We start from the raw sequence: 24639 nt of genomic DNA on the forward strand, positions 1-24639 counted from the left end.
TAAAAAGGACACTGAAAATTACTTTTTTTAAATATTTCATGGGCACAAAGGGCCTTTAATCTAACATTGACATGACAAAGCGTTTTCAAATGTAATAATATGTAAATGTGTAAGTAAAGCCTTTAACATACAGACTAGTGCTAAACAAATTTTCCCACCTCGCTGGCTTATCATCAACTAAGGCATTGTATTAAGTGATGGAAATGAATGTAAAACTGGGTATATTAAAACCCTTCGTCAAATGAAACATTAAAAATGGCAAGGTAACAGTATAAAATGACAACAAAGATGGAATGGTTTTAATCAGGAGAAAATTTAATAAAGTACCCTTAAAGCAGCACAACTCCAGATCTGTATTTACTTTACAAATACTATGTTCTAATAAGTTAAAATGTTGTTTGGTGTTCCCAATCAAAGTTATTCAACCTTGAGTTAAAATGTTAAACCTAATATAATAAATTACCTATTTTTTCCTGTTTTAAATACAGTTGAACTGTCGCTCAAACTACGATCACTCGAATACCTTAATTGGCTCAAACTCACGACCATTCTCAGAAAAATTCCTACATAATATATATTGTTCTATCTAGGATCGCTCGGACACAGATCTATGAAACTCTTGAATCTGATCTCTTGTCAATATATAAATATATAAGAAATATAGTGAAAATCACACCATTTTGGTCAGATACAAAAAGAGGACAAAAGTTGCAGGTTGACGTTTTGAATTAGTGACAGTCGGTGTCACATGTTTTTAACAACTCCAAATTCATGCTTATTTTCATTAAAAATTTACACACAGTAGCAATATAATGATAAATACTGCAGAATCAATCATTAATTGAAAATATCATGAAATCATTAATTGAATCTCTTTACTTTTCTTAAAAAATCTGTGTACATTTTTCTCTAGTTTGATTTTATAAAAATATTTTTGACTTATCTGGAGGTGTGCAGCTTTAACACAAAGTCTAACATGAGATAAAGCCTTTTCATATTGCATATTATAATATATACATATACTACATATAATATAGCGAGCATCAGTAAAAATAAAATAAAGAGATCTGTATATATAATAGTTAAAACAGAAATATATGTATCAATGAACAAAAAAAATAAAAAAAATGACATAATAAAAACTGCAAACATATCTTCTTTTTGAGATTTTATGCAGAATAATTGGGTCAGATCTAATCTTGAATACATGCATATAATACCACAAATATAATATATATATTTTATGAATCATAACTGATGCCAATAATTGCGGCAAAAAGCTTTTGTTCCTTTTAGAAGCTAAAATTGCAAGAATGAGATACAACATTACTTGTAAAGGTGTTTTTTTTCTTCTAACAACCCTAACAAAGTGTTTTTATTTCAATGCCCTCAGCTACATGCCTGGTAAAACCTTTTCAAAGATATTGTTCCCTTCAGTCTAGTGTATATATAACATAAAACCAAACCTGTTACCAAATAAACACAAAAATTGTATCTTACACGTTTATAAACAAATCTTAATTATCTTAAACACTATATAGAACAAACAATAAACATATAAATGTATGTACAAACATTTGAAACAGATCTTTTTATAGTTTATATATATCTATGTATGACAACTTATGACACATGCCTGTATGACAAAACTGAATGATGTTCTTGTATGAGAAACAATGTCAGGCAAACTATTGTATATTTTACATACATGAACACAGATCAAGACATTTTATATACTAGAATATTATAACCATTGCTAGTCTCCCCTCCTTTGAAAAAAATTTGAACATTAAATATTAAAACTGATGCCATAAATACATGAATTTCCTTACTTTTCTGAATCAGACACAAGTGAACTGAATCTGAAACCGTAAGAATTCATCATCTAAATTTAAATTCATTAGTTTAATTCACATATACTGTCCATCTATTATGTGTAAGTCATTCCCCAAACATTATAGCTCTCCACTGAGGCACAGAAGTCAAAAAACATAAAATAAGAAATTCTTACATCGATAAAGTGAGGCGCTTAAATTGGAAAAATCTGAAAAGGATAATATTAAAAGAAATATGCTAAAAATTAAATAAAAAAAAATTAATTTTTTGTTTGATTCTTAGTCTGATTTGAGTGAGAAGCATTGTAACACTTTTCCATCTAAAGACATTTTACGCAATCAAAATGATGATTCTGGAAAAACTAAATAAAGGAATAATCTGAAAATTGGCATTCAAGTTACTAGATCAGTCCTACATTAAATTGTATAGAAATCTTGTGAAAAATATTTCAAGTCCCGTCATGTAAAAAAACCTCAGTGGAGTCCCTTTAAGTATTTCTTCATTATAACGTTGGGTTATTTAAAAAAAAGATTTTTCAAAAGAGATTTCATACAAGAATATCTTTAAAACAAGAGGGCCATGATGGCCCTGAGGTCGCTCACCTGTATATAGGCCCCCCAATTTATTTGAACAAACTTTGTAGACACTTACTAGAAGATGTTTCATGCTTAATATCTAAACTCTAGCTATTTGGGTTTTTTCAAAGAAGATTTCAAGTTTTTGCTATACACATATAAAGAAAATCAATGACCCCCGGGTCGGGGCCAATTTTGACCCCAGGTCTTTTATTTGAACAAACTTTGTAGACACTCACTAAAAGATGTTTCATGCTTAATATCTTAACTCTAGCTATTTGGGTTTTTTCAAAGAAGATTTTTTAAGTTTTTGCTATACACATATAAGGAAAATCAATGACCCCCGGGTGGTACCAATTTTGACCCCAGGGCTTTTATTTGAACAAACTTGGTAGACACCTATTAGAACATGTTTGATGCTAAATATCTTAGCCATAGCTCTTTGAGTTCTTTAAAAGAAGATTTTTTAAGTTTATACTTTATGCATATAGGGAAAATCAATGACCCCCCAGGGCGGGGCCAATTTTGACCCCAGGGCTTTTATTTGAACAAACTTGGTAGACACTTATTAGAACATGTTTCATGCTAAATAACTTAGCTCTAACTCTTTTGGTTCTTTAAAAGAAGATTTTTTAAGTTTTTACTATATGCATATAGGGAAAATCAATGACCCCCCGGGGCGGGGCCAATTTTGACCCCAGGGCTTTTATTTGAACAAACTTGGTAAACACCCACTAGAACATGTTTCATGCTAAATATCTTAGCTCTAGCTCTTTGGGTTCTTTAAAAGAAGATTTTTTAAGTTTTTACTATATGCATATAGGGAAAATGAATGACCCCCCGGGGCGGGGCCAATTTTGACCCCAGGGCTTTTATTTGAACAAACTTGGTAGACACTCACTAGAAGATGTTTCATGCCAAATATCTAAGCTCTAGCTCTTATGGTTTTTTAAAAGAAGATATTTAAAGTTTTTTCTTTCGGTTGCCATGGCAACCAGAGTTCTGCATGGAATTAAATTCTTTGAACAATTTTTAAAGGTGACCACCAAAGGAACATTCCTGTGGTTTATGAGGAGATGTCATTTAAAGTAAAAGTTTACGGACGGACGGACGCCGGACGAAAAGCGATCACAAAAGCTCACCCTGTCACTTTGTGACAGGTGAGCTAACAATATAGAAATGTGGTTCATATGATAAACAAAGCATTGTTATTGTACCTAAAATACTCTTGCAAGAATCTACCAATATTTAACTCTGTATGTTTTCTCAGGCGGTTTATTAGCATACAACAAAACCCCACACCATCATCTGTTATATAAACTATTGGAATGTAACAATATACCAATGCCAGATATTTATTATGCTGGAATGCACATTGTTCTGACAACGTAATTCTGGGACAAAAAAAACAACAAATAACTTTTACCAGGCCCTAAAAATGTTAGAGACCTCACTGCAATAAACTTTAATAATGGAATGCAAAACTCTTCTGCCAGACCCCAATAATATTGGAACAAATATTTGCATTGCAGTGCACTTTAAAAATAGAATGCAAAAACTATAGCAGGGGCCTAATTATTTTGGACCAAATGTGTGCATTGCAGTGCCCTTTATTAATGGAATGCAAAAACTATAACAGAACACAGTTATATTGAGCCAATATGAGCACTGCATTGCCCTTTAATAATGGAATCTTTTCCGCCAGATCCCAACAATATTAGAACAAATGTGCATTGCAAATACCCTTTGATAATGGAATGCAAAAACTGTATCTGGACCCTTATAATATTGAATAATATTGGACCAATGATGACATTGCAGTGCCCTTTTTAAATGGAATGCAAAATCTATAGCAGGACTGCAGTAATGTTGAGCCATTATGTGCATTAAAACGCCCTTTAAAATAGCAAAGCAAACTTTTCTGCCAGTCCCCAATAATATTGGACTAATCAGTGCATTGCAGTGCACTTTAATAATGGACTGTAAAACTCTTCTGCCAGACCCCAATAATATTGAACCAAATATTTGCATAATAGTGCCCTTTAATAATGCAATGCAAAACTTTTCTGCCAAAATAAAATAATGTTGTGCTTAGTATGTGCATTGCAGTGCCCTATATATAAATGGAATGCAAAAACTATAGCCAGATCCCAATATTGTTGAGCCAAATATGTGCATTGCAACATCCTTTAATAATGGAATGCAAAACCAAAATAATATTGGACCCAATATTTGCATTGCAAAGCCCTCTAATAACGGAATGCATAAAACTATAGCTGGACCCTTATTATATTGAAAAAAATTAAAAACAAGACCTACAAATAATGGATTTAACTCAAAGTCCTAACTGATGTATTAAATGAAGCATGATTTATGTAATCTCCGACAAAATGTACAGTAAAACCTCTATATAATAGCCTTCTGTAGACAACAAATATGTGCAAGACTTTACAATAAATCTAACCTCTCCAGAGCAACCCCTCTAAGTAACAACCAAAGTAACTGTCTTCTGTACAGGGGGTTGCTAAGCAGAGATTGTATTACATATATTTACATACACAAAGCCTTTGCTTCCCCCACATGGAATGGTAAACATTGTTTTGCATATATGTAAGTGGTACAGCCCTTATAATATGGGATGCCTGTAGAATATGAATTGGAATGATAAATCAATAAAGGAATGATGAATCAATAAAGAAATGATAAATCAATAAAAGAATGATGAATCAATAAACCTTTTTGGCATTGGTTCATTTAGCAAAAAGCAAGAATAAACTTATCTATATACATGTAAAATATTGTGACACTTTGTAAACCAACCTTAAGCAACCTATTTACAGTTTGCTTGCATGAATGTCCCTTACAATAAACAACCCTGATTAACCTAAAATGTCTTTTATGATATGGTGAAACTAATTTTGTTGAACAAATCAAAATATAAACCAATATACAATGTAGTTGACTCTCCAAAGTAAAAAAAACAACAACAATCCTTTGGTTTTAAAACTTATAACATAAACTGTGACTAAACAAACCTTTGGTTATAAAACTTATAACAAAAACTGTAAACTTGACTTCAGTGACCTTTCACAAATGTTTTTAAAATGATTTAATACCTGTAAAAGAAACATTATTTAAGAAAGCGTTGGAGGATTTTCTCCAAAGCTGTAAAGCTGTGGGGAATTATCCCCCAAAAACTATTCTATTTCACCAACTTAAAACAATGTTAAACATCAACTGTCAGGTGTAAAATTACAAGTTTTTTTCCTTTTTCAAACATTCCTTTTTCAAATATTCCTTTTTCAAATATACTGTCAGCAATTGCTTTCCTCATTTGCAGATTTTTTCAATAAATTTGCCTCATCTTCAAGTTGTCGAATTCTTTTATCTTTCAAGGCCAGTTGCTCTTTCAAAGCCTTAATCTCCTGGGCTTGTTGGAAGTATGCTTTCCTCAACTGAAATAAAAATTAAAAAGAAATAAATTCTAACCACATGTTTAATGATGTTCATTTAGAAAATGAAGTCATATTTAATAAGTTATTTAAAAGCATGGGTAGAGTTCTACACATGAATGCTTAAAACAAGAAACTGTCTTTCCTCGCAATGTTTCATAATTTCAGATTAAATAAAGGCAAGTCATTATCATTTTAACAAATTGCTATCAATGGATATCAAAAACACAAGGGTGTGGCATAGGTAAGATTTTAACTTAAATCATATAAGCACAAATTTGAAGTCACTATTAATAACATCATGACATAATATTTTGACAATCCTATGTACAGAAATAACTATGTAAATGTACAAGGGAGAAAATTATAACAGCCTTGTTGTATTGCTGAATAAATGTACTAGGAAGTGACTCATACTTATTATGTTTATTACTGTAAAAAATATACTAGGGAGTAAATAATAAAAGCTATCTTTAATTACTGTATAAATGCACTTGGGAGTAAATAATACCACCTATCTGTTATAACTGTATAAATATACTAGGGGAGTAAATAATGTATAAATGTACTAGGGAATAAATAATACCAGCTATCTTTTATTTCTGTAAAAATATACTAGGGGAGTAAATAATACCAGCTATCTTTTATTACTGCATAAATGCACTAGGGAGTAAATAATACCAGCCATGTTTTATTACTGTATAAATGTACTAGGGGGTAAATAATACCAGCTATCTTTATTACTGTATAAATGCACTAGGGAGTAAATAATACCATTATGATTTTATATATGCTGGTCTTTACTCGGGTTCATAGGAAATACATTGCATAATCTGTTAGAATTCTCAGTTCATAACATCGCAACTTCTGATCTCTATATCTATCTATTTTTGTTTCTGAAAAAACACGTATGTCTCAGATTATCAGTTAAATTTTGTCATATTTGTTTCCCTCTCCTTACCTCAACATTATACTTAAGTATCCGCTAAATTTATTACTTCCTTTTACAGGTCGTATAGAGCAGAAGTGAGGGAATGTCACACAGGTGTTATACTAACCTCGGGATCAGTGTTAGGAACGTCACCCATATCCTCCCACATTGGATTACTAGGTGGTTTAATTGGCGACCATGTTTTCTTTACATGTATCTTCTACAAGGCGGGGGAGATAGAAAAAAGCAAAGATTAGATTATACATATAGCTAGATTTCAAGAGTAGGACATTAACGGTCTGTGTTAACATTTTGATATGACTGAGAAACAGTTTTAGTAAAATCTTTTCATTATGTTCCCTTCACCATAAACTTTGTCAGACAACATATCATGCAAGTTGATGAATCCAGATGATATACAAACATCAATTAAAATTACTAAGAAAATATATCTTAGAGCATATTTCTGTGTGGTTTCAAAAGTAATCTAATGTTTAACATCCTACATCCAATATCTTAATTACATGAACTGATCTTTAAAGATCAATCATAAATAATATACGTGTACCAGAATGTATCTTATCGGAAAAATGGAAGAATGGACAAAAAAAAGCTTATGTTAATCAATCAATGAAACATTACACTCTCTCTCTTCCATTTTTGTAATAATTATTATTATATTGAAATAAAACAAAACTTTGACATTTTGTTAACTACAGACCTTAATGTCCATATTCTTGTCAGACATCTTGTCTTTTAATGAATGAGCCATGTCATGACAAAACCAACGTAATGCGTTTGCGACCAGCATGGATCCAGACCAGCCCGCGCATCCGCGCAGTCTGATCAGGATCCATGCTGTTCGCTTACAAACACTATAACAAGTAGAGAAACTGATAGCAAACAGCATGGATCCTGATCAGACTGCGCGGATGCAAAGGCTGGTCTGGATCCTTGCTGGTCGCAAGCCCATTATGTTGGTTTTGTCATGACGCGGCTCGAATAATGATGGCTATAATTAGCATTTACTACAATTATATATAAACAGATTTAAAGAAGAATATTGCATATATAACAAGCAAACTATTTTACTTACATAGTAAATTATCACCTTCATGCAAAACTATTGTAACTATGTACAAAAGAATGAATTAGTTACAATAGTTTAACACTGAGGCTAGGAAATGAAGTACATGATATATAAGTATTGAATAAGTTCTTAATATTTTAAAGCAACTATCTACGCAATGTACATTACACATGTTATTACATTAATCACATAAAAGTACCATCTATCTATGGACGCCTCAAATGCCATTTTCAATCCAAAAGCAGCAGCACTTTTTTTAGATAACAGACTTTGTATTAGGATAGCAGAATAGATATTTCCACAAAATCTAGGACTAACACATAATGAATCCCTGTTTTAAAGCAGCACGCCTCCAGATTCATTCTTGTTTTCATGAAAATTTTGAAAATTAATTTGAATATGTAATGTTAAGAATTAACCAAAAGGAAGCAATTTACACATTATCAATGGCACTCACAAACCACTTAAATTTACCAAACAGTGGTCAAAATATGCATAAATAGCCTTAACTGTGTTAGTAAATATAGTTGTGTATACTGAAAAATCAGTCATTTAAATCACACATTATATGTAAAATATTACTTAAATCTTGAAATTTTTTCCTTACATCTTAGTACATTTTTCTCAAGTTTGATTACATTGAAATATTTTGACACATCTGGAGGCATGTAGCTTTAATAAGACAGACTTAACAAACCTGTCATTTTAAGGTTAGACTTCATAATTATGTTTACTGATTACTTCACTTAATTTCTAATTATGCATTGTATAACTGTAGGCATGAAAACAGTTAATTTCTTGAACATCATTTACAAACATAACATTATTTTCTGATAAATGCCTACAGAGATGTTACATTTTCCAAAAAGTGAAAGAACAAAAGTAAAATATTGAAGTGGGGAGGGGGTATTAGAGAAGGGGGGCATTCAATAGGGGAGGGGCATTTATCAGAAAACATATAATATGATGTATTTCTTCTCAGACCCTTCCAACTTTATCTTAAAACAAGGATTATGTTATTTCATTTCCATCATGATTAATTTATATTATGTAAATTTCATAAAACTAAATACAATGAACAATAGCTTTGTTTTAATCAAAGAAATGCCCCATATTTCTTAACAGATCAATATGAAAGTTTAATTTTAATATTTTTATAGAAAACTCCATGTGGATCACTTTATACTTCAAATTAGTTAATAATGTAAAATCAAATGTAACATGTTCTACTCATCCTATCCCCCCCTCCTTTATTGCAAGATTTAGTGAATACATCTTAAATCTCTTGTTTTCAGAGCAAAAGTTGAAAGTGTCAAGTAACAACAAATAGAAACAATGCAGTTTATCATTAATTTTATAAGCAAAAGCTAAAACAAGCGGAGTAATGATTCAGTTCTGGAAAAAAGTGTAAGAAAATGGTTTTTTATAAAGAAAGAAAAGTAAAATACATAAGACTTCACAAATATTTTAATCATAAAAAGAATAGGGAATAGCCAGGACTTTGAATTTTCAATCCTCTGGCAATCATCCTGCCCTGTGGAAACAGTCACACACGGTAAAACACCCATTAAAAGTCCTTGCACTGCAAGTTGCCTTAGGGCATATCCCATCTTAAGCAATTCTGGTGCCAAAACCCACCCCACCACATTGATCTGGCTGTGCAGGGACACTGGTGGGAGGTAAAATGAACTGGGCTCATTTAACTGTAGCCATGGTGTGGCTGAAGTAACAATTTACTTGTTCATTAAATAATGATAATGAATATTTGACACATCAAAGTATATCAATAACACTGTAACACAATTTAGGATCATCGGACCCTGACATCACCCATTTTATAAACATTATTTATATTAGGGAACTGATTTGCATTCTAGATTCTAGAAACCTCCTTTGCTGACAGATACCCCTATCCTTCATCTCATATAAAACTGCATTGTTTATATTCTGTTCAATATTATGGCTATATTCATTTCTTTTCTACAAAACAGCATAACAGTCAAAGGGAAACAACTTTCACTCACATGTGCTGGCTGCTTAGATCTGTGCTCATTTACCTCCCCTAGTATCAATCTACCAGCAGGAGTAGAACGGACAGGCAATGATTTGGCATTCTTTCCATCTTTTTGGCGGTTTTCTAACTTTTTGGTGTTTTCTCTATCTTGAATGTCAATTATTTGAATCTCTCTATGTTCAAAATACTGGGCAGCATTCTTTATATTGACTGGTCTGTTTGGACCCTTTGAAGACTGGATAAACAGGAAAAGTGTAAAATTCATCTATCCAAAAGTGTTAAATATGACAAAAATCTATCATGCATTTGTGGGTTGAAATCAAGTTTTTTGAAAACAGCATTTCAGTCATTTTCTTGCAAACCAATCAACTGTCAATGAAGTGTATTTCTTCGTATGACAAGCAACAGTTTGGTCAGATAAGTTCATCATAACCCACCTATTTCAGTCTCAAGATACATGTATACAGTCTTTTTACCATAAATATAATAACAGTACCTTAAAATGAGTCTTTCTACCTTAAATATATTAACAGTACCTTAAAATGAGTCTTTCTACCTTAAATATATTATCAGTGCCTTAAAATGAGTCTTTTACCTTAAATATATTAACAGTGCCTTAAAATGAGTCGTTCTACCTTAAATATATTAACAGTACCTTAAAATCAGTCTTTTAACCATAAATATATTAACAGTACCTTAAAATCAGTCTTTTTACCATAAATATATTAACAGTACCTTAAAATCAGTCTTTTTACTTTAAATATATTAACAGTGCCTTAAAATCAGTCTCTTTACCTTAAATGTATTAACAGTGCCTTAAAATCAGTCTCTTTACCTTAAATATATAAACACCGCCTTAAAATCAGTCTTTTTACCTTAAATATATTAACAGTGCCTTAAAATCAGTTGTTCTACCTTAAATATACTAACAGTACCTTAAAATCAGTCTTTTTACCATAAATATATTAACAGTACCTTAAAATGAGTCTTTTTACCATAAATATATAAATTGATGAAAATATTTCTTTTTTTTTGTTCACCTCTAGAAACGTACACATTTATTTGCTTGTTTTTGTTTTTTTGGTTTTCTTTTAAAATTTGAACCTGTAACATTTAACCAAAAGTGATTAGCCTTTACCACCAAAATAGAGCCAGGTCAGCCAGCAGATCCGCACACTCTAGACAGGCCCTATACTGCTGGCTAATTAAACTTCCCTAAAGTTGACAATAATCATTTCAAACAGGTGCACCACATGCTGTGTGAATGCTCGTCTGTTAAAGTTACCACTTTTGACAAAAATTCTCAGTCAAAAAGGGACTTAACTCCAAAATAACAGCTTTCAGACTTATGCCCCTTGTCCAACAACTTCATCTTGTCAAAATAAGCAAGTATTCTGTGTTTCAAGCTGATAACTTCTAAAACATTCGAATAATGGACTACATTAAAGTTTTTGCACTACGACAACAATATGACTCAACAATCATAAAAGAGTGAATTCTTCTTTGAAACAGACAGATGGACAAGTTCATATAAGAAATTTAGCAGGTAAAAGAACAATATTCTAGGTCTAAAAGAAATTTAATTGAAAATTATGTGACTGCAAAAAAAAGGTTTACAGCAAAAGCATTCAAGCATATAAAGCATAAGGGTATACAAGATAGTATAAGCAAGAGGTTAGACTGGCTCTTTATCACTCATGACCTTTAACACCTATTTTAATATCAATATCAGGGGTAGTAAAAAAACCTTTGCCAACAATATACAGTATAACTATTTACTTAAAAAGGTTGTATCAGCACAAATTGACAGATGTATTGCAATTAATTTTCAAAAGACAAATAAATAATCTCAGATATATTTCTCAACGATTATCTCAATTTAAATCAAAGAACAAAATCATAGTTTTATCATTAATGTACAACTGGTCACCAAAGCAATGAATAAAAAAAGTTCAGCAAATTTCAATATTGTTTTATTAAGAAAATCAATATAAATTTAGTCCTTACTTCATTTGTTCCCTTGATACCATTGGCTATGACATCTGGAGGGTTTTCCTGACTCGTGGACCAAGATCTGCGATCAAATTGTCGTCTGCTTGGTGATGTCCCAACCTCACCTGTGTTGTTATTTGAACCTAGAATGGTAACTCTTTATATAAATCAACACTTCTTAAATTGAACCTAGAATGGTAACTCTTTATACAAATCAAAACTTCTAAAATTGAACCTAGAATGGTAACTCTTTATATAAATCAACACTTCTAAAATTGAACCTAGAATGGTAACTCTTTATACAAATCAACACATCTAAAATTGAACCTAGAATGGTAACTCTTTATATAAATCAACACTTCTAAAATTGAACCTAGAATGGTAACTCTTTATACAAATCAACACTTCTAAAATTGAACCTAGAATGGTAACTCTTTATACAAATCAACACTTCTAAAATTGAAACCTAGAATGGTTCACTTTGTATAGAAATCAACACATCTTAAATTGAACCTAGAATGGTAACTTTTCATACAAATCCACACTTCTTAAATTACACACTCTTTTACAGTGTAAAGGTAAAGTGTTTTTTATATTTCTTATGTTTTGGGTGTAGTTACATTTTTTTAAAGTTAAAGGGCTTGTTTACAATAGTTTGCCTACACACTTGTTTACATTTTAAGTTTGCTTGCTTACATTAATATAATTAGGAGTTTACACATGTGTATACATTATTATGGTTAAGCCATACATGCCATAACGTCCCGGATGCCCGGGACAGTCCCGGAAATAAGGTGTCTGTCCCGTAGGTGTCCCGGAGATGATTTACTGTAACCCAATTTATATTCGCGAATACAAATTTTCGCGTTTTGCCGAGGTCGGACATATTCGCGAATATTAATTTCCGCGTTTTCTTGATTTCCGAAAAAAAATATTCGCGGATTGGAAAGTCCGATGGGGCAGTAAAATCCATTAGCCGACTATTAATCTTCAATAATTGAGGTCATTATTGGTGTCTTAAATGGGATTAACAATACGCTAGCCTTATATTGTATTGGTAAGTGAATTGTGATCACAATTCAGCAAAACATTTTCTCTATATTGTACATGACGCATCGTTCGTCTTCATTTTTATCTAGAAAAGTCTTTAAGAAATTCAATTTAAGCGTTTCATAAAAAAATACCTTCTTCAATAAGGAAGTCTAAACTAGTCTAGAACGCTAATAACGAACGATTATCCCCTAACAGCATTGCAATGGTGACACTAATCCTTTGATTGGTATATCTACGTGCCCCTTCCAACAAACAATTATCGGCAATAATTTTGATCAATTAAAAGATTAAATGTTTACCCCATGTGGCTTCCTGAGGGAAGGTGTCATACACTGTAATTAACAACTGGCCAGAATAAATTTAATCCGCCTGAAGGCAGTTATTAGTGGTCAAACACCGTGAAAATTACCGCTAAATTTAAGGTGATAAAATCTACAAGATTCCGCGAATGTTTCAGGTAAACGACATGGCTAATTGTCATTACTTAACATAGCTTTATTCTATTCTGTGACGGATTGAATTAACGATGCCTAAATACTTAAAAAAGATAGAAAAACTGTTAATAATTATTGACATTCTGTCTTTTGTTTATGGTGTCATTAAATTTGCAAGCGGTAATATAGGTTGTATGCCACTATGTAAATTTAAAAAAAATACGTTTGCTAATCAATGCCCCACTTCTAAATGAAAAGTGTCCCGGAAATGAGTGTAAAAATTATGGCATGTATGGTTAAGCGCTTGTTTACAACAATATAGGTGCTTGTTTACACCACAATGCAAGGGGATTATGACTATATATACAGTACAGTTAAAATATGAAATAAGGGGAATATCTACAAATATTGTCAATATATTTCATTCCTCTGTATCAATAACAAAGGCTATTTGGAAAGTTTGTATATACATATTTCCTAATTCAGTGCTCTATTCGGCAGATATTGTTAACAATAAACTAAGATGCCAAATTATTTCATAAACCTTACCTTTATTTTCAAAAGCAGCAATTTTACTGTTTACAAAAGCCTTGTCTGACTGGGAATCTACTATTGAGGGTGACGAAGATTGATTGGTGTTTGGTGGTGCCCTTTCAACACTGGTTTGACTGTATTTGTAAATATAATACATATAGGAATAGGTATCGCTGGCAATTTTTTTATTTTATCAATAAATATGCACTAAAAACTGCTTGTAATTTATTGATTACTAATAAAGAAGGTTAAAACTTTTTCCAGACTAAATAACTGTGTGATACTTTACAATATGATTGTGACATAGATATATACATGTATGAATATTATTAGGTGCTGAGATTTTGGATACAGACATTTTTATGGCAACTTTATATAAAGAAAACCCCCAACTGCCCTTCCAAGCATTATTTAAAACTGATTCTCACACCAGGGAAAAACCACCAACTTTTTTTCTTTCTATCAAGTTATCATATAAGAAATACAAGTTCACTTGCTGAGCAAAGTCTGATATTCCTTCCATTTCATCATGGAAAGTGACCTTGTTTCTGAAGTAATAAACCTATGAATGTATCTAGATGATTTGTTACCTAGATGGGGTTAAAGTGACAACATCCTCGCATGTACTCAGACGTTTTATGTTTTTTAACGAGGCCGGGATCTTCGCAGGTTCACCAGATCCTCCATTTTGTGACGAACTTACAGCACGGTATGTTGTTATAGTAGGGGCCTCATTTAGAGCTCCGTCCTGAAGAATATAAAATATAACAATCCTGATTTATCATGTGACTGTCAGGCAGTAATCAGAGCAAATAAACGTATTTTCACATTAAAGTAAGTTTTATTTCATCTGTATTTAAATCCATTTCCTGCAAAATCCTAAATGAGGAACATATTTTAATATATAACAACACATATGCCAAACTTGAATACTGTTAATCATGATGTGGTAGCACAACACAAAATATTAACGCCCATGTTTTGAATCTGTTCTTACAAAGATATGGTAAAATTTCCTGATTCTTTTTAAAACTTTGTACTTGATAGTTAAGGTCATATTTCAGATTTCAGTATGTTCATATTTCAATATGTTTATAGAAAGTTCTTCAAGGTCATATTTCAGTATGTCTATAGAAAATTCTTGTCTAGAGTTAAGTTATCAGGGCTTTTGTTAATCAAGTTATAGCTAGTCATTTACTCCTTGATTATAGCTTGTGATTTCCAAAGTCTAATACTTTTCCTTCTGTACCTATCCAATATCAGAGATTTTGCAGTCTCTGACTGCCAAACTCTGAAATTTAAAGGAAGCCCCGAGTTATGTTTGAGTATTGAAGCTTTTGTAAATAGAATAAACATATTAAAACCAACATTAACATGTCCTCAATCTGAGTCAGACATGACAGCCAAGTTATGTATGTTAGAAAGACTCAGATGTTTATAAATAGGAAAGAAATGAAATCTAAAGAGAAAAGAAGAAATAAATTGCCCTCCTCTTTGTTTAAACTGTCTTGTCTGTTACTAAGAATACCAGAAAAGTTAGATTTAAGTTATCTATTTATAATACCAATTATAAACTTGATACATGAAAGTTATACACATTAAAGGGAATCCACCAAGGTTTCTTGACATGACGAAACTGGAAATAATTTTGCAAGATTAATGTTCTATTTGATGCAGGCCTATATCAATAACTTGTGTACAAAACATCAGATCATTTGCTCACTCACTTGTCCCAGAATAATGATTCTAATTGTAAACAAGAGCTGTCAGTAGGACAGCACGCTCGACTATCCTAAGTGCTTGATAGTAAAAGAGCCTTGATAATGTTAAATTTTTTTAAGTTCACAAAAGGGCTAATTTTTTTTTATAAATTCATGTTATAGGCCTTAGAGAGAGTCTAATTATACAGTATTGGCTTGACTATTCGGAAGGTAATGTCACAAGGGTGTTTTATTGAGTATAATAATACTAATTACCTATGAATACATAAATTTGACAGAAAAGGTACAAAGGCTTGTTATTAAGATGTTTTATCAAGTAAATCACTGCTTTATTATCATGAATGCATAAAATTGTCCCAAAAAAGGCACAAACCCTTCAGTAGTTATTGAGATAACAACTTACAAGCAAAACTTTACCATAAGTTGAAAAAGGGGAGAAAAATCAGCCTAAATGCAAGATAGAATTATGGATCTTTGTCAGTGACCTACAATTATGACCCTAAATGCATATGTGAAGTTTTAAATAAATATCTTTAATAGTTATTGAGATATGTAAAACTTGCATGTAAACATTAACCAAGAGACTAAGTAGAAAAGGGGAGATGAATCAGCCTTAATGCGAGTAGAGTTATGGAACTTGGTCAGTGACATACAACAATTATGACTCTCCAATTATGACCCTAAGTACATGTGTAAAGTTTCAAGTAAATATCTTTGAAGACCTTTAACCTTTAACCAAAATTTTTAAGTTTCAAAACAAATAATTCTACAAATATTGCAGGCAGAGTTATGCTATTTTGCAAACTGATATACATTGTTACTATAAATAAGTATTGTAAGGTTAAATTGAAAATCTCAGGCAATAATTGAGATATTTGACTTTACAAAAAACTTTAACCAAAATTTCTAAGTTAAAAAGGGGCATAATTCTGTCATTATTGTAGGTAGAGTTATCCAACTTGTCAATCTGATGTACATTGTTACTATAAATAAGTATTGTAAGTTTCAATTGAATATCTCAAGCAATAATTAAGATATTTGAATTTACAAAAAAACATAAACCAAAATTTCTAAGTTAAAAAGGGGCATAATTCTGAAAATATTGTAGGTAGAGTTATCCAACTTGTCAAACTGATGTACATTGTTACTATAAATAAGTATTGCAAGTTTCAATTGAATATCTCAAGCAATAATTGAGATATTTGAATTTACAAAAAAACATAAACCAAAATTTCTAAGTTAAAAAGGGGCATAATTCTGTCAATATTGTAGGTAGAGTTATCCAACTTGTCAAACTGATGTACATTGTTACTATAAATAAGTATTGCAAGTTTCAATTGAATATCTCAAGCAATAATTGAGATATTTGACTTTACAAAAAACTTTAACCAAAATTTCTAAGTTAAAAAGGGGCATAATTCTGTCAATATTGTAGGTAGAGTTATCCAACTTGTCAATCTGATGTACATTGTTACTATAAATAAGTATTGCAAGTTTCAATTGAATATCTCAAGCAATAATTGAGATATTTGACTTTACAAAAAACTTTAACCAAAATTTCTAAGTTAAAAAGGGGCATAATTCTGTCAATATTGTAGGTAGAGTTATCCAACTTGTCAATCTGATGTACATTGTTACTATAAATAAGTATTGTAAGTTTCAATTGAATATCTCAAGCAATAATTGAAATATTTGAATTTACAAAAAACTTTAACCAACGCAGACGCCGACGCGGACGCCGACGCCGACGCCGGGGCGACTACAATAGCTCTCATATTCTTCGAATAGTCGAGCTAAAAATGATCCAAATTTGCTATTTTCACTCAAATCAGACTAAGAATAACTCAAAAACTTAATTTGTAATACATTTCTCTGTATATTTCTTAATAATCATTTTCAAATCTTTGTGTTTCAAGTGCCCAAGGTGATCTATGTAAGAAATTCAAATTTTATGTTTTTAGACTTTTGGACCTCAGTGGAGTTCCTTTAAACAGCAGGATAAATCTACACCTGGATAAGCTATATATAAAGAAACTAATAGGATATATGTTATAGATTTAACTAATATTATATTGAACAGCTTAATGTAGATTGGTCTACAATCAGGGCACATGTTTTCCATAAGTATTTCAAATATTGATACAAACAATAGAAATGTATCATTTGCATATTCTTATAAAATATGACTTCAGAAAAAAAATATGTTGATTAATAAGTTCTAGTTGAGTATTCTAGTTGAGTATTTAACATTTATGTGATGAAAAATCTTATTTTGCTCTAAAACATTTTATAATTATTCTGCTATGTAAATATATGTAATTTCAGATCATGTATCTCATACATATATAATTCTTTTGTGGTTTGTTATGTCTGATACTAAAATTAATGCTATCAACATATTTATATTTTGTATTCCAGAGCTTCCATTGTAGACCAATCACATAAAAATTTATAAGGCCTAATACTTTTCCAGTGCTTAATTGTTAATAAGGAAAAATCTAATGATGAACAAATATTCCAGGTAAGAGGTGATGATCTTTGACACTGTCTCGACAGGTTTTGAGAAAAATAGACTTCAACATAAAACTAAACCAAAAAACAAAAGTCAAAGAACGAAACAAAAATGGACAAACATGAATTTCGATGATATATGTCTTTTTAGAATTAGTTTTTATTTAGATTTAGGATCAAGTACAGTGAGTTTAAAATGAACATCTTGAAAGAATTTTAGTATGGTCACAAAAAGTTTAACCAATACCACTACTAAACCAACACAAGCCAACGGTATTAACAATAGCTCTAATTTTTTTGTGACAATGTACCATGAACGAGAAGTTCTGTTACTATGACATCACACAATGTCATAGTTCAGTCTTCAAGTTGGCTAATTCATGTTACAATTTTGAAATCTGATCTAAACAAAACATTTTTCTTCATGATTTCTAATCTTGTTTGGTTTACGTCATGCCAACACCGTTAAGGTCACATGGTGACTTTCCAGCTTTACTGGTGAAGGAAGACCCCTGATGCCTCTCTGTGTAGGCACAGATGGGCACCTGAGTAGAACCACCTACATTCTGTAAGCTAGTAAGATAGTTTCCTCACATGAAAGAATCCACAGTCCCTGGCTGGATTCAAATCCACATCTCTGAGGGGCAAGTGGTTTTGAAGTCACTAACCTTACCAACTCAGCCATGGGGACACCCTATTTAGACAGGTTAACAATCTGGTAGATAAAATAGAGTCTAATTCACATCAGCAGTGCAGAAACTTTGGCTAAAACTTCATAAAATCATGACAATGTTCCTGACTTCAAGATGAGCTGATACATACTGCCCAATACAATACTAAACTACAGGTATGCAATATTCATTTATATATTGGTAGTAAAGGCAGAAGCATATATGTTTGGTTAGTATTGGCAATGACATTACCTGGGGAACGCCAGCCCGTGATGGGGTGTATGAGGGATCATTCACAACATGCTGGTCCTATACAATATAAACATTACAACATTTACAAAATTTCTAAACCTATACACTCCTGAGTCCTAAAGTGATTAACCTTTGTAACCAGTACAGAGCCAGGCCAGCCTGTGTCAGGCTTAATAATATTGTCAGATCAACTTTCAAAATTTTATCTGTTAGTGTGTGACTTTTTAACTCTTATTTTTACCTATTCTTCTATATGTAATTATGTTCTACTTATAATCTACAGTTTGAGAGAAGTTCATTTGTTTCCTTTACACATACATACAACACAACATTTATACAACAATCAACACCTAACATACAAACAAAATTATTAACACAATATATACATTTTAGAATAAATTGACATTTTTTGGTTTACACATCAACATTATTTCACAGTTGGAGCCAGACGATAAACATATCAACAGCTAACAGAAAAAATGCTTTCACATAAGGTAAGTTACTCTGCTTTATAAAACAGTCAATCTGATTGGTTGATACAAATTTATGAACTCCCCATTTAGGAAACAGTCAATCTGATTGGTTGATACAAATTTATGAACTCCCCATTTAGGAAACAGTCAATCTGATTGGTTGATACAAATTTATGAACTCCCCATTTAGGAAACAGTCAATCTGATGGGTTGATACAAATTAATGAACTCTCCATTTAGAAAACAGTTAATCTGATTGGTTGATACAGATTTGAAATCAGCTAATAACAAATTTGTACTGTGTTACTACTGTAGAGGTGGTTAATTTAGCAACGTGGAAATATTTGCGAATTTCGCAATTCACAAAATCGCTAAAATGTCCTTGGGCGTAAATATTGGCCAACCTGTCATTAAATTCTACCCTTGCATGATCACACAAAAGGATTGATATTTTAAATTCGCTAACATTTCGGCACATGGAAATATCCACTTATACAGTATTTGATAAAATATCAAAGACGTCTTTCAAAATACATGGTAAAATAAATTGTTTGTAGCCTTAAATTATAATTTTCATTTTTCACAAAAAATTTCTTTCATCAGGAAGTAATGTTTCACTTAATATTCATGCAATATACACATAACGTAACACTAATAAACATTATGTTACAACTCGTAAACGGTATCAAACAAATACAGAACAATAAAAGGTAAATTAAATGTTGAATTAAAGTTGTCATACCATTATAGCCTTTGCAAATAAAATTAAAACAAAGACTATATGTAGAAACTATAATTGTACACAGGTTATTAACAAACTTAAGTTGAGAAATAAAAACAAAAAAAACTTAAGATATATAAAAGTGCAAAGTACAAATCAGTGCAGCCATTAAAAATTACTAATACAAATATCTCACATAATCTATAAAATAACCTCATTATTAATTTCACAAAATGGGGAAAACCTGGTAAAACTCTGTTTTCCATTCTATGACCATTTGACTGAGCTGTTCTGCACATTTCACTGCCACCAACAGCCTTTCTAACACTAACTGCCACCAACATTGAGGTTGGACTGTATTAACATGTAAATCATTTCTTGAATCGTGAATATTTTTACTTTTCTTCAAACATAAGTACATTTGCCAATCTTGAGGCATGCAGCTTTAAACCAAAGCATAATTTAAGCCACTGCTGTAGATTAGTTAAACAAACATGAAAAGCTACAATGATCATAGTAAAGTCCAAGACCAACACAATCATCATTGTCACATATCAGACAAAGTTCCCATAACTGTTGATCAAATATTACCTCCCTTTAATCTGGTTCCCAATTCTTACCTTCATTGAGATCAATATCGGTTCTCGGTTCTGTCCACTGATCCATTCATCAGCTGATAATGACGGTATTGCACTTGCGGTTGGAGGGAAAATATCATCATGAAAAATGTTAGACTGAAATATAGAAATATTCTAGGGTTGTTTTTTAAAAGATAGAACATCCATGCTTATCTTCATACTTTAAAAGAGAATTAATACCTGTTAACAATACAGTGTACCTAACCATTCTCAGCACTCAGAGTCTTACAGGTATTTTTCTAAAAAGGGAAGATAATTCTGTAAAAGTTCAAATTAGGGTTACAGGTCATGCTCAGTGACCTACAATCATGACCACAAATACGTTTTGATTTTTATGACAGGTTCAAAGATTGCACACAAAACCTGGATGTGGAACTTTATATGTTCACCCATGTACTATAAATCCTTCCTGGAGTTACAGTTCTTGATCAGTGACCTAAATCATGAAGTTTCAAACAAATACCTTCAATAGGAAATGAAGATGCATGTACAATCATAACCATTTGTTAATTTATCAGCTAGGTCATGATTTAACACTTGATAAAATTATCAGTTAAATAAATAAGATTGTCACAGTAAAATTTTTTTTTATTGGTTGGGTTTAACGTCACACCAACACAGTTCCATAAGCATAGCTGGATAGCTTCCTCACATGAATAAATCCAAAGTCTTTGTCAGGATTCAAACACAGAGCAGTGAGGGGCAAGTGGTTTAAAGTTAACCACCTTAACCACTTGGCAACAGATGCCCTGTCACAGTATATAATGGAAAAACAAATACCTTTCTAGGGACAATCATGGACAATGGTTCGACAAAGTTTCGAGCAGCATGTAGCTTGTAGAACCTCATTATCTCACATCGACTGGCATCACAGCCTCTCTTTGGCATCACTCCTACAAAAAAATAAGTTTTGAGAGTTGTTAAAATGATAACTACGTTGATGATAAATTAATGATAAATGATAATTACGTTAATATAGTGCAATTTAATTGCAAAGGTGTTATGATATTGAACTTATTAAGTTCTATATCACATATAAAGGCCCATTATGCCCCCCAAAAATTTATCATTTTCATTTCACAAAAATTTGATGTCTCATTACAGTTTCCAAAAAAAGCCTCATTTGCCATTGCTTCTTTCACTTTGTTGGCAACTGGCATAATTATTGTGAATAAGTATTCTGTATGGAAGTCAAATACTACTTTGTTTACATATTGCTACCTAGAGTATTAAGTAAATATGGATTTCTGAGGCATAATGTGCTTTAAAACTTAACCTGTTGTGCAAGCCGGAACATTTTATGTTTAAGATTATTTCAAAACTGCTGTTATTAGATCTTCATTAAGATATAAAAGAGATGCACATATTTTTAGTTAAAAGCTACAATGGTCCAAGTAGTTTTCATAATAATGTCAATTTACACATTCAATATAATTACACAGTTTTCATCCCTTCTTACGAAAATAAACTAATTTAATTTAAATGTAACTTGTAACTTAATAGAAACATTTAACCAAAACGCTATATAATTCATCACAAGTTAAAACTAAAAACATTCTTTACACAACTTAGGGTCTGGTACATTTTGAAGAAAACAGTTTTTAGGCGATGCAAGTAACAAAAGCTATAAATCTTAACTGTCAAGAAATCTCATCAGTTAGAAAATACTTTAATTTATCAAGGCCATGTTTTTTTGTGGGGAAAACAAAGTACAGAAAGACTTACCAAGGCCTCGTTGTGGGGAAGACGATCCGTAAACATTTAGAAAATGACAATATGGCGACTCATCTGTTAACTCGTAGTACCGTATATTACCATCACCCTAAAATAAAATATACAGCTAGGATCATCTTAATTACTTCTTTCAATAGTAACAATTCCAGTGTAATAATCATTATTATTATATAATAAGTGAATAGCTTTGAAATGCCTTTCACTGATAATGGTTAAGATATGTTTTTGTAAAAAATATTTAGTCAGTATTAAAGTAAATTCTCTGGTTCACAGATTTTCAAAGAATATTCACGGTTTTTATTTTTCTTTCTAAATATAGATTTAACCATTAATTACCAATTTTTCAGCAAGTGACTGACTACCACAGTCAGTTTTTCTGGATAATTATCCAGTAATAACCAATTTTTTGAAAGTGACCAACTACCATAAACTCAGTTTTTCTTAATAATATCTGTCATATGTTACGATTCCGATTGGAATATATGTCCAGAGGGTATCCCGTTTATTGGGCAGTAACAAGGCGTTACCGCCTATGGGCGGGTATCTGAGGGACAAATATTTCGATCTGAACTGTAAACATATGCAGATATTTTTTCTTGCATATTCTGCCGTATACTTTCATACTTCAAATGGTTTACCTCAATAAGATATTTGTTCATGGAAATTGATGTCATTTCCACCCCCCACCCATCCCGGTGCAAAATGAAATTTCCGGGATTGGGTAAAACCAACAGAAACTCTAGTTTTTCATGTGAGAATGATAACGAGAAATAACCAATTTCCCTTCAAATGATCAACTACCACTAAGTCAGTTTTTCTGGATAATTAACCAGAAATTGCCAGTTTTTCCTCAAGTGACCAACTACCAATCCTATATTAGTTATTTAACAGCGGTGAGAGACAAATAACAATTATACTCAAAAACAAATTATTAAGTATACCTTTCCAGCAAGGAAGACAACTCTTGTATCATGATCATAATAGGGCATCAATATTCCGTTAGAGTTATCTACAGTTTTTCTTGTCAAAGCATTCTTCATATTTTTCTGGAAAAAAAAACAACAACATAACTTCCAAACTAACTTTATATTAGAAACAAGGTTAGCTACAGATACCAAAAATAAAATTTCATTTCACACATTTACAATCATTCAATAGTTTCGAAAAATGATTTTAAAAACAATCTTAATCTTCTAACAATTTATTAAATTTTGTTGAAAGTATATAAAGCAAAGTCAATATCTATATATATTCTTATCTGAAAATTTCTTCTTTTTTTTTTCATTAAAAAATCATATGAATATACACAATTTTAATAAACACAATTTTACAGTTTCTTGTCCGTCTGACACATAAATCAACTTACTATATCCCAAATTGCCATCTCCCGTTCACCGTTACCTTGGAAACCTGTACAAAACACTTTACCCGTATCCCCTAGCATCACACTTTTCATAGGACGCACACCTTTGAACACATCATTGACTTCCTGATATTCAAAAGCAAATACCGTATAATAAATTAAAAAGCAAACAGGTTAAATTCAAAAGCAAATATATTATATTCAAAAGCAAATTTATTAAATTTAAAGGCAAACCTATCAAATTCAAAAGCAAATATATTTAATTCAAAAGCAAACATGTTAAATTCAGAAGCAAATATATTAAATTCAACAGCAAACATTAAATTCAAAAGCAAACCTGTTAAATTCAAAGGCAAATATATTAAATTCAACAGCAAACATTAAATTCAAAAGCAAACCTGTTAAATTCAGAAGCAAATATTTTAAAATCAAAAGCAAACATATCAAATTCAAAAGCAAATAAGTCACTTTTCAAATACAAGTCTCTTACAGAATAATGAGCCAAAACTTTTCATTTATAGCTTTATATACTTCAAATTTTACACCACCTGTCAGTAGGACAGCATGCTCGACTATTCTCAGTACTTGATAGTAAAACAAGAGTCAGATAATGTAGAATTTTCTATGTTCAAAAATGGCCATAA

The 24639-nt window shown here is 31.4% G+C and overlaps 1 protein-coding gene across 6 annotated transcripts in view; it reads right to left on the minus strand.

The window, feature by feature from the left end:
- Positions 1–1155: 1155 nt before the first annotated feature.
- Positions 1156–24639, minus strand: part of LOC132757731 (coronin-1B-like) — a 52221-nt gene continuing 28737 nt past the window's right edge. For 3 of the 6 annotated variants that reach the window (XM_060749111.1, XM_060749110.1, XM_060749108.1), the window contains 12 exons: positions 23999–24121; positions 23574–23678; positions 22624–22720; positions 21679–21791; positions 20881–20994; positions 19067–19123; positions 14502–14659; positions 13927–14045; positions 11906–12033; positions 9909–10133; positions 6922–7014; positions 1156–5866 (listed from right to left, as the gene is read on the minus strand). In XM_060749111.1, coding sequence (XP_060605094.1) covers positions 5726–5866; positions 6922–7014; positions 9909–10133; positions 11906–12033; positions 13927–14045; positions 14502–14659; positions 19067–19123; positions 20881–20994; positions 21679–21791; positions 22624–22720; positions 23574–23678; positions 23999–24121 — 1473 coding nt within the window. In that variant the 3' untranslated portion in view covers positions 1156–5725. The remainder of the gene's footprint in view (positions 5867–6921; positions 7015–9908; positions 10134–11905; positions 12034–13926; positions 14046–14501; positions 14660–19066; positions 19124–20880; positions 20995–21678; positions 21792–22623; positions 22721–23573; positions 23679–23998; positions 24122–24639) is intronic. The other 3 variants (XM_060749109.1, XM_060749112.1, XM_060749113.1) reach the window with 3 other exon arrangements.

The sequence above is a fragment of the Ruditapes philippinarum genome, unplaced genomic scaffold (assembly GCF_026571515.1).
Source record: "Ruditapes philippinarum isolate M1 unplaced genomic scaffold, ASM2657151v2 ctg790_1_1_1_1, whole genome shotgun sequence".
Lineage (NCBI taxonomy): Eukaryota > Metazoa > Mollusca > Bivalvia > Venerida > Veneridae > Ruditapes > Ruditapes philippinarum.